At 32.5% G+C, this 12,366-nt stretch overlaps 1 protein-coding gene across 22 annotated transcripts in view; it reads right to left on the bottom strand.

Moving 5' to 3' along the window:
• Positions 1 to 334: 334 nt before the first annotated feature.
• Positions 335 to 12,366, bottom strand: part of psip1a (PC4 and SFRS1 interacting protein 1a) — a 181,268-nt gene continuing 169,236 nt past the window's right edge. For 4 of the 22 annotated variants that reach the window (NM_001020726.1, XM_073944378.1, XM_073944379.1 and 1 more), the window contains 6 exon segments: positions 335 to 623; positions 707 to 803; positions 3,482 to 3,680; positions 3,809 to 3,910; positions 4,056 to 4,114; positions 4,242 to 4,291. In NM_001020726.1, the coding sequence (NP_001018562.2) occupies positions 593 to 623; positions 707 to 803; positions 3,482 to 3,680; positions 3,809 to 3,910; positions 4,056 to 4,114; positions 4,242 to 4,291 (538 nt within the window). In that variant the 3' untranslated portion in view covers positions 335 to 592. 22 annotated transcript variants of the gene reach the window in all.

Here is a 12,366-nt window from a genome sequence, read left to right as displayed (position 1 = left end):
TTAATTTTCACTGCGCTCCTAAAATTCTTTAATGTGCTCCTAAATTTTTCAACTTAGGAGTGCATGTGCTCCTTATGAAAAAAGTCAGCATCAAGTCCTGGTTCTTTCATTGATGCTTGCAGCTTAAATAAATTTTTTACATATCTGTAAAAATAATTTCATTATTCCTTTTATTTTTGTATTTGGGGAAAGTATACTTTAAAACATTAAATAATTTAATATCTTGTACTGTTTACAGGGGTTTTATCAACAAAGCTGAAGAAAAATGTTGCTAAAGGCCAGTGTACCAGCGGATCAAAAGAAAAAGGGTCCTGACAAAAAAACACTACTTCACTATGATTAAACAGGTTTTTATTAAAGCAGTCTGATGAAACACAAGGATCAACTATTAAAATAAACACAGCTTTAGATATAATGCAAAAACTAAAAGCTAAACTTTGACACATTTTCACTAAGTAGATTTGGTAAATGCACTGTTAAAAATTTACTTAGAGGCAGTAAACAGTAAATCTAATACTAAAAATATGCTTGAAATATGATGATCTTCCATTGGGCAGCTGAGATTGGTGGCTTCAGTGAACAAACATCATTTTCAGACAGACTCTTCTGCAGGATTAGTCAAGCTAAAAATAAGAAATTTTTTGTCAGACTGCTGGGGCAAATCAGATGAACAACTTTAAGCTTATTATTATGAATTTCTGATTACTTATTTTTCACCATAGATAAGATGTTTCCTCCTAATTTGTCCTTCTCTGTCTCAGCGTCCTCTTCGGAGTTGAAGTCTTCATTCAAAATCTTGGTATCTATAAACATGTAACCACAATGTGAGCTTTTTAAAATGTAAACAATTGACATATACTTTTTCAAAAAGAGTCAGCATGCATTAAATAAAACAATAAATCTAGATAGAAGAAAAAAAAAGATCATGAAGGAACACAAAGAGACTGCCTGTAATTTCGCTACATCTCACAAATATTTGCAAATGATTATTAGATTATCAAACCTATTTGCAGTAACAAATCCCTCTATGGTGATTGTCAATGCTTTGCACAAGTGCGTAAGAAGGTTTGTTTAGTTTAAAATGTTCAAGTTTAAAATACAGTCTGTCCTTTTAAGAGTAATTTATTGACCTGTATTGACATATATTATTTATAATTTCACATATACACACACACACACACACACACACATATATATATATACATATTAGTGCTGTCAAAATCAGCGTGTTGACGCCTGCGATTAATTTGAAATATTTAAAGAGTTAAAAAAATTAACACCGTTAACGTGGTTGCAGCTTTTTTTAAATTTCCTGTTATGGCCGACGTGCGCTCAATGTGCAAAAAATTTTGATTAACACCAAGGACTTTTAAATAGAAAGGTTCAGTATAAAACAATTAATGTTGTCGTGTCACCAGCTTATTCCTCATTTACTCTAGAGTTTTATGTAATTTCGGGTGTTTCATTAAAATTTTTTCGACTTTATCTGCAGTTGACAGTTTCACTTTAATTTCGGCAACATATTGTTCATGCCCCGTGACAATTATTAGATAAGAATATGAAGTAAGGACTGATGGAAGAGTGTTGTTTTTATGGAGTTTGATACCGCACACCGAATGGAAAAAAAAACTCCGCATTTCATGACGTGGTTGTCTGTGGTCCCTTAAGGTAATCAAAAATCACTATTTACATGGTCGACTCTTAATCAGAGTATTATCTTAATCATATTAAAATCAGAGTACTGGTGTCCTTGTAAACGTACTCAGTGAAAGTGCCAGATGATGTCGCAAGCTGTCAAAGACATTTCTCTGCCTTTAAGTTGATTTCATGTGCCCTCAAATGTTTCATTAACTTTGACTTGTTTCCTCCTTTATAACTTTTGTAAAGCACCTGTTTCACGTTGCTGTTTTAGAATCATTGCTTGTAAAATATAGCCATACTTTAGAATGGTTAGTTTAAGCAAATTTGATGAACATGATCATGTGTGTTGTTAAATTTGAAGGGAGTGGCTCACCGGATGCGCTGTACTGCGCACATTGCCTATGTGCATACATTCCCTACAAGAACACCTGCCAAACATTGCCCATGGTGTCCATATCCCTCAAAATTGTTTAGAATTAAATGTTTAGAAATGGTAAGACACAACGCGTACCTGTGCGTGCCTTTGATGTTACTCTTGATGCTTCTTACATCCTTGTTGCAGCACCAGTGGCACCAAAATTCATATTCTTATTCGGTCTTGTGCATACCAGTTACATAGGCATTGCACCAGGTTTCAGTACCCAACCCTAGATGTGAGAGACTGTTCTCACTCTCAGGTCACATCATTCAAAAGAAAAGAGCTACTTGGTCCCCTGATAATGTCAACCAACTGGTCTTTCTCAGCAACTGGTTAAATGTAAAGGAGGACTTAGCAAAATTGATTCAACTTTCAACAATACAACTTTTCAATACAATCAATCAGTACAATTGTTTGTATGCATTTTGTTTCATTGATTCATTCATTCATTTATTTGAAATAAATATTTAAAATACATACAAAATATTTATATTCTTTTCAGCTTAGTCCCTTTATTAATCTTTATTAAGCAGAATAAACCAACAACTTATCCAGCAAATGTTTTTTAAGCAGTGGAGGCCCTTTCAGCTGCAACCTATTACCTATTAATCTTACTGAATATTACATTTAGCAAGCACTTTTAAATTTGACATGATGTCAGGCACCTTTCTAAACAATTTTCTATTGGCATCAAGTGTTTTGCAAGGTGTTCATGTGCACCACGCACATTTCGTGTTCATCTGCTGCACCTAGGGTTTTGATGGAGCACTATGTGCACCTGCAGTTGGAAAAAGTTAACTTTGTGCAATAAAACTACTGAGCATCAAGAGTGTTGATACAATGTTGTTGCCCAGCATCATAAAAAAAATGCAGCACTCTGTTTTTTTGAAAACAGTTTTTTTCTAAAGCCAACAAAAATGCTGATGGATTTTCTAATGAATGTCTGTTGTAGTATATATCCTTTCGTATGTCTTTATGCAATTTCCACAGTGTCCCAAGTTTTTCTGATTTGGGGTTGTACAAAAATGACAACAGCCAACAAGAATCAGAATATCTATCAAGTTTTTCAGTTATTTGTGATACAAAAAAAAAATAAATAAAAAAATAAAATATATATAAACTGAATTGTATGATATATAATATATATATATATATATATATATATATATATATATATATATATATATATATATATATATATATATATATATATATATAAATATATATATATATATATATATATATATATATATATATATATATATATAGTAAGAATTATTGTTACCACAACACTCATCAACACTGCATATTTTCCCTTATTATACTAAGATTAATTTATCCATGTAAATTAAAAATTAAAGCTGTAAAATGTCTACCTAATGATTTAATACAAAATAAAGCATGTGGAAATTCATTCTTTACCTTTCTGCTCTTTAGTTTGTTCTGTGTTTTTTAGGACTCCCCTCTTGGCTTCTTCAAATAGTTTCTGTTCAGTCAGACTTTTATTGAGCACCTGACTTAGCACTGATTCTCCTTCTCCCATTAAAAACATACTTTTAAACTTATTATATAGCATAATAGCTTTGTCCATCACATCCTGGCTGGATTTGAATCTGCAGATCTGTAAAACATTTTACAAAGCTCTGATTCATGTTCATTGTGTTTTGTTACTGTTTGTTTAATGATGTGCAATAGCAATGGACAAACATATTAATGGTAAAACCTTGCCCAAAATGTCTTTAACAATACCTTTTTCAGAGTTGCTATGAGTTCACTATGTCTCTGAAGATGTTGAGTGGTAACATGTAGAGAGCTTAACTCATCCAATGCATGTACACATTTCCTTACATCCTAAATATTAAGAGAGTGTACATTTACGTTCATTTAAAACTTCAGCAAACTTTATAGCTCTTTACAGGTGTCACCTGAATAAATTACAGATATAAGGTTTAATAATGACAAAGGAATTGAAAGAAAAACAAAATTCTTGACTTACTAAATTACCAATCTTCAATGATGTCTTAATCTCCCCGTGCAACTTCTGCAGTGTGGACTCTGCAGAAACTTCTTTTTGTTAGGAGGGAAAAAATACAACAACAACAACAACAACAACAACAACAATAATAATTAGATAATTAGGTGATTTATGGACAGCATAGCATTTTGCTATTCATTGCCTTACCCTTTCTTTTGTCACCTTTTCTTTCATCTCTCTTTCCATCTTTACCTGACCTGGACACACAAAAAACACAATTCATGTTTAGTTTTAATATTTAAACTCAGGCTAAAAGAAAAAAAGAAGAGGAAGAATAATGTCTAAAGAACAACAAATCCAATATAAATATATTTGTTCTGACAATGGGATATTATAACAAAAAAGCACCCATAATAAACAACAACAAACATGTATAGAAAATGTACCCAAAATGTTGTTTAATAACAGAAAACAAGAGCAGGGAGTGTTTAATAAGCTGCTATGCATTTTACTGTGGCACAAAAAAGTATTAAATTTATAAAAAAAAAAAAAAGATATGTGACAGCTGGATAAAGTTCTTAATTATACTGTAATTGAAACAGATTCTTCAATGTCATCATGTTTTTTATCATCTATAAAATCTTATTCTAATTTATGACATATCATCATGACTATAATGCTTTCATGACAATCTTACAAACACCCACATCAAGTGCTATCATACGCCTGATTTTCATGAAAACCCAGTTTTAAAAATTTTAAACATGTTCAATGTTTAAATGAACCTTTTTTCAGATATTAGAAACAAGATCTGGAGCATTAATCTACATTAATATTATTTTAACAGTCTGCAAAATCAACTGTTAAAAAAAGCAAATTAACTTTATTATTATTATTTTTTAAATGGATTAATTTAATGTACAGTTACTTGAGATTTGAAATATTAATTTTTAATTTAACAACATTTTTTATTTTTATTGATTTCTCTCATTACTTTTATTAATAAGTAAATGCAAAGATGCAAATAGACATCCTGCGGTGCAAATTGAGCATTTTGTACGTTTGATGTTTTGAGTTGGAAAATCTAAACTTTAGCATACATTCACACCATGTAAAGCTGAAAGATTCCATCATCAGTTATAGTTTCTGGAGGAGTTTCTCACAGAGCTGGGTGCTCCTCTGAAAAGATCTAGTGCACTCAGACACAGCACCGAACAAATCTATGCTGTTTTTCAGCATTCCTAAAGCACAACTACTCTCTCAATAAATCCCATGTTAGCCATTTAGCAACGAAACTAGAGTCACTGGGCAGACAAAAGCCCAGCCCATGACGTGAATCTGCGTCTTTTGCGATGAAGTGTCAATAGCGGGGGATTTACATGTTAAGCCTACATGTTAATCCTGCTGCGCAATTCGCGTGAAACTCAAAATGTTCACGCATCTATTTACGTGTGAACAGTGTGATTTATTTGCACATGCTGCGTCTGGTGTGAACTTTTTTGTGAGCATTACACAATTGACAACAATTTAAAAAATATATATTTTGATAAAATCTAATATAAAAAAATTATTAGGTCAAATTAAACTAACACAATTAACTTACACTTAAACTGCTAAAGTTGTGTTGTAGTAATATTAATGACAGACATTTTGCAGATCTACAAATTGGTATGTGGAATATACAGGGATTAGACAACGAAACTGTATTACCTAGTTTTAGAACACAATAATTCATTACAAAACATGTTTCACATAGTCCATGGCCCAAGATTTTTATCGCTGGCACCTTTGAAACTGATGTCTAGCATTAGCACAAATGACCAAAGGTTTGGCCATAGCAGTCTGGCCATATCTCCCATGTGGAGATCTCAATAAACAGTTTTGGTGGAAACAGGAGAGTTGAGGTGCACATTTAATTCTGCAGGTGAGTTGGACAGCTGAGTTTTTATGTTTTTTAGATGCAATTGGTATTAGCATCCGGACATCCCTTTCACACAGCTTCCTCTTGCGTCCACAGTTACTCCTGTGTTTTTATTTTATTATTATTTTTTTTTTCACAAGGTTTCTATAATCCTACACCAGGCCATATGCTGAGCAGCTGCAGTGGTGGTTATGGAGGAGTGGAGAGCATGAGACTGATCCCTGTAAAACCCCAGTGACAGACGAGTCCTCAGATTGATCCTGAAGGGACAGCCTGTACACCAGCTGGTGATCTCTCCCACCTTTAGCTTCTCGATGATGGACATCCAGCGCTGTCTAGCCTCCAGCACCTAGACTGCAGCTCTGCACAAGATGTTTAGCTTATAGGAGAAATGGTCGTGCCCTACTGAGCCTGGTTTCTCTCTATGTTTTTTAATTCTTTACTTTCGTCAATTGAAGTTTTTTCCTCACAGCTGTTGCCACTGGCTTGCATGGTTCAGACCTGTGAAGCTGCACATCGATGGATTTGCTGTTCAGTGTTTGAATTCTCAGCAGTAAATATTAAACCAAACTGATCTGAACTAAATTGAACTTCAACACTGAAAACTGGACTGACACTGTTCCAATTTACTATAATCTTCTATGTGAAGCTGCTTTGACACAATCTACAAAAGCGCTATAGAAATAAAGATTAATTAAATTGAACCCTGTTGGATGTGGTTCATCCTTCTTGGTGGTATGCTGAAATCACCCTGGATAGCATGGCTCTTGATACATCACAAGGACACTATCGTGGACACAGATGTGCCAACGAGATCCCCACCAACAATTTGTCCTCTTTTGAAACCTGATATGTCACCTATAATATTGTGTGTATTGCAATATTGAAAGTAGAACTGTGCTATTACTCTGCTAAATAAACCTTCATACAATGCTCTAACTAGTGGAATGTGCTATAATGAAGACTGGCCATTAGGCTGGTCAAATTTTGCCATGAACCTCTAACATTAAACTGGAAAATGTTTTAGTTTCATTGTCAAACCCCTGTATGTGTTTTTAAATACTCATTTATTAATATATAAATTATGCATTGAAACTATGTTTAACAGTGTTCATGTGTTTACTGCCTCATTTTTAAATACTGCCTCATTTTTAAACGCGAAAAAACCTTAGTACCACAATTCTGCATTCTTCTGTGTTGCTTAGCAATGTAAATACAACAATGTAAAAGACATGAAACATGGGTACTTCCCACATCCTGTTTTTTGAATACTATGAATTTGGACTACAAGAATCCTAAAGGAAATTTCAAAGGAAAACTTTTTGAGACTTTTAAAGACCTTCTCAGAATATTTTAAGACCTCATCGCTCATTCAAGTTCTAATCAATTTAAAACCTTTAACTTAATGAACAGTTGTTAATAAACAGTTGTAGTTAAATAAATTAATGGATCACAACTGTATAAAAGAAACTTAGATAAGCTCGGAGGAAACAAACCTTGAAAATAAAATTATGATGTTGTTTTCAGCGACAGGCTTCAGCAACCGTTTAAACCGTTTAAATTTAAGCTTTATATTATTCTAAGTATTTAAATGAACTGTTGTTATTATTTGCGTTTATACATAATAATTTTTGCAATTTGTAATAATTCATCTAAAATATCATTTGTTCACATTGCACTGAAAGCCACGCACAACTCTCATGGCTACAGCGTGAGACATTTTCTACTCGGTCTGTCTGAAAGGCGCGAGCGCATCGCTCCGCTTGCGCATGCATATTGACATATTCTTACATTGGACATAACTAACTTACCTTGGTCACACTATTTGGGGGCCAGAACAAATTGCCTCATGGGCCGCCAACTAAACAGCCCTGCTCTATGGTTTCGCTACATGTGGAGAGCATCACATCACCTTCCAGCATTTGTCGCAAATTACTTGACCTCACCCATACAGAGTAGCTTAGCTGGACGCACCCAGCCTGAACCAATCAAGGAAAATAAATATATTGATGCTTTTTTGGAGTCAAACACTTAAAAAAAACTTGGACAATGCTTGAAGAAAATTTAAGACCTCGTAAAAACACGATTAAGACTTTTAACGGTCTTAAGTTTTTTTGTTTTATCAACTTTTGGACACCTTGTATATAGTATGGAAGAATGTGATTTTAGATGCAGCCTTTGATTTTAGTTTTACTTCCATTTTCAAAATCAGTCCCACATATCAAGTTTAATAAAAACCTAAATGTAAAATTGGGGGTATTATCATTGTAATCTTATTACGACCTAAGAGAAAAAAAGTGTACTTGAGTACACAAAAAATATAATGAAATACATTCAAGCACAACCTTATTTTTTATACTAAATAAAGTAAATAAAAACAAAATATGCACTTTGAATATACTAATTAAAAGTATACTTTTATTTAAGCAGTAATTAAGTACAACTCTAAAAGTATACTAAAAACCACTGACATTTAAATCATTTTTTGTAAATAAATAATGTGTACTACTTCAAAATTTTTATGTGTATTTCTTAAAAGTAACATTTAAATGTTATAAATATGTTAGTTTGCACTTGTTAGTAGTAGACTTTTACATAGTACCATAAATATGAATGAAATTAAACTTTTAAAAAATATTTAAGTACTGTAATAATAATTCAAATGTTGTTGTCCCAATGTTCTACATATGTATATCTTGCAGTAATACACTAATTTCTACTACACAAAAAATGCACTAAAATTTTCAATTGTATACAAGTACACTTACATTATGTTCTTAAAGTGCTCAATTTTTGCACACATTTTGTCAATAATATGCTTAAAGTTAGTCTTTAGTACTTTTTAAGGGCTCCTATTTTATCCATTTTACAAAATTTAAAAAGTTCAAAATATTAACAGCTAGGTTTCAGAGTATTTCATGTGTCGTAATTTCATCCTTAATTTTTTTTTTGCATATGCATGTGCAATATGTGCGCATAGCAGCAAAAAAATAAGCGAGAAGGCAGGCAGTCAAAAGTTTTTGCTAATTAGTCAAAATTAGCTATATCCTAAGAAACTTCATCAGAAGTATAAAAGAAAACAACACGTCAAACAACCTGCCTATTTTTTTTATTTATAAATATAAATTTTTAAAAAGTTGCTTTTAAAATATGTTTTTTTAATTCAGAAAGCAAATGTTGTGTAAGGGTGTAGAGTGCGCCTTCAATATTATTTAAGAGTTTTAAAGTTAATATAATTCAAATCTAAAAATACACTACTCTTATAGTGCATGTATACAGTGCTAAGTACAGGCTGCCTGTGGGTCAGGGGAGGCTGTGTTAAGGCGCATTGTTGGTGCATTGCAATTTTGAGGAACTGAAATAGCACACGCGTATGGTTCGGCGAAGCCTTCGCACAGGCACTTACTCCCATATCTCTCAAAAATGTAACTACACATTCCGATAATGCATAGCGCAAGTTCTGTGATTGGTTGATTTGGTAGAGTTGACATTCATGGGCGCCACAGAGAGCCACGAGACAGCAACGAGCCTGTTGGAGCGAATGTTTACAAGTGTGAGTCCTGTAAACATAAAAACCCGCTGCCAGCTAGCGATTCAGAAGTGTTATTGCAGAGCAATACAAACAGCACACTGAAGTATAAATGCATGGCTAAGCACAAGGCAAGTGCCAAAGGTCACGGCGATCACTCGACGCAGAACTTTAAATCAACCTTTAAAGTCTTGCAGCCACATCTGATCTCTGGTCAAGTAGGATGATGGACCCATTCTTGAGCTTTACTTTGAACTAGATTTAATACTATTTTGCACTAGAATGAATACTACTTTGCACTAGATTGCTCTGTGCCAGAGATGCCTTGAGATGCCATATTCTCTATTACATTAACATTATTATTTACATTAAAATATTTGTTTACAGAAGATGCATGAAATGCACTGTTTAAAATATTACAGGATGTGCAAGAGTTGTTTTTTTTTTTTTTTTAGAAGAGATAATGCTTATTTTCTACTTTTAAAAATAAAAAACACTGAAAATAATTTATTTTGTTTGCAAAACTGCAAGTTATTTATTTTCACTTTTTAAATAAAAAAGTGACTGTTCCTTTTAGGCAATGTGGTTTAAATTGCAGTTGTTCAATATTGATGTTCAATAAACAGATAGAATGTGTGTTTTCTTTAATAATTTTAAAATAAAGCAATGCAAAAATCTTGTAATATGTGAGCATATTTACTTTACCAATATTCTCAGTAAACTATGAAGCAAAAAAAATAAAAAATAAAATATTTGTTCATAAATCGTAACTAAATTGTTCAATTAACTGAAATTTAGATTTTAGGCCAAATTGCCCAGCCCTATTTAAGCATTTATACTAATAATAATTTAAATATTTTTATGCCATTTTGAATTTTCATTTTACAAAGGGTGGGCAATTTGAAAAGGATTTTAGATATTTTCTAAAAACAATAAAAAAACTGGTTAAATGTTTTTAAATATTCTGTAAAGTATTTGGCTAATACAATGATGTTATTAATCATATCTTACAAAAAGGATCCTTGTTAGCTAATTTCACAATATCTGACTTATATCGGACAGAAAGCAGTGGGTATAATATGCCAAGAAAGTATTACTGTTTTTAAAGACTACAACCAAAGTGGCTGATCACACACAACGTGCTTTAAGCATTAAGAGGCGCCTCTTTTGATTGGTTACTAACGGCCGTAAGGGTTTTGTGCGCTGCTTATGCGCCCTGCGTGTTTTGCGTTTTAACCAACTACTGCGCCTCGCGTTTTTGCCATAGCAGATTTCAGACTTTGACACCCTTGCAAAGAGAGGGGACCAAGCTCATTGTTCACATTAACACACTCATAATAACATGCCTTGAAATAACAAAGACTATAATTCTTCTTCTGTTTTATCTCATAGTTTTATGATTGATATGAGCATGTTTATAAAAGCTCAAAAGACATTGTTGTACATTTGACTCCAATATTATAATAATTGCTGGTTAAATGTGTTAATTTTTATATTTTCCATGCATGCATCCACTTTAAAAAGTCATTTTATCAAAGATTTGTGGTTTCATCAAGTTTTATGATGATTGATATGTATATTCTAAAAGCAGTGCAAATTAGATTATTAAGAATTTTTAATGTGTTAATATGAGTTTTTTTTCTATCAGGCAATCTTTTCTATTATCCAATGTAAAAATTATTACATTATTATTATTATTATTATTATTATTATTATATTTTATAAAGGATCATTTTATTGTTTTATGATGATTGATAAGTAAATATAATAGCAGTGCAAATTAATTTGACTTGTAAATTTCACCTAATAATATAAAAAAAATGTGACATGTTCCTGTCCAATATTACATGTTCCATGCTTACCGCCACTATAAATAAAAGATAATTTTTGGAAGAATTTGCCCTTAACTTGGTTTGCAAAACTTGATGTGGCCCTCGGGTCTAAAAGGTTTGCCCACCACGGCTCTACTGCAACGATATATAGGTCTACATATAAACCTGAACTCCTAAAACTCTTAACGGTTTCTCTTACATGATGGTGCAAGTAGGAGGTCTGGGATAATGCTAACTTTAGCATAAATAGCATTGAAAAACCCACCCTGATGTTCAAAGCCATGCCTCCTGAACAAACACAAACCAAATAGATGACCATAAACAGCTTTATAACACTAGATCATGTCATTCACTAGTTAGAAAATGTTAGTTTAACGGAAATTTTTTGTTGAAAAAACTGTATTATATATAGCATGTTTTCAGTTGTGTTGAAGGCAAAACTTATCATAATATGCAATATTTTTTTTGCATCCAATGATGGCTGTTCTCTGCTGACATCTCTAAGGAAGCACGCACTGTCCAACATAAGCGACAAAAACGTAAGCGTTTCTCCAAAGCTGAAACTTTGCAACAAAGCCATATTTACATGCTGTGTCAGACTGATTATTTAATGTAGTGTGGTAAATAATATATAGACCGTGTCACAGGTTGTCATTGTTCAAAAAAGAATGAATATGCGAATGCAAAATCAACTTCACCTCAGTAAAGCAGGCTAGGAGGAATAGTGCTATTTACTTAGATTTTGTTATACATCTAAATAAAAATCAGGAAAAAGGAGTGCTAAAACAGAAAAATCCTGTCATCTTTTTACTCTTTTTACATCTTTTTACATTACTTACATTACCAAGACGATTGAACTTTCATAATGACTTCTCGCTGCTTCACACAGTGCTTGTTTAAAAGGCTTTTCATCTTGTTTTATGCTTGAACAACAAAACGAAAGCTTAGGTCTATTTACCTGACTATAATTTGAATGAGTGATGTTAATTCTAGTGCTGTCAAAATTAGTGCATTAACGCATGCGATTAATTTGAAATAATTAACGTGTTA

The sequence above is a fragment of the Danio rerio genome, chromosome 1 (assembly GCF_049306965.1).
Source record: "Danio rerio strain Tuebingen ecotype United States chromosome 1, GRCz12tu, whole genome shotgun sequence".
Lineage (NCBI taxonomy): Eukaryota > Metazoa > Chordata > Actinopteri > Cypriniformes > Danionidae > Danio > Danio rerio.
Note: the sequence above shows the minus strand (reverse complement) of the source record. Positions and strands in the feature narration are given on the sequence as shown.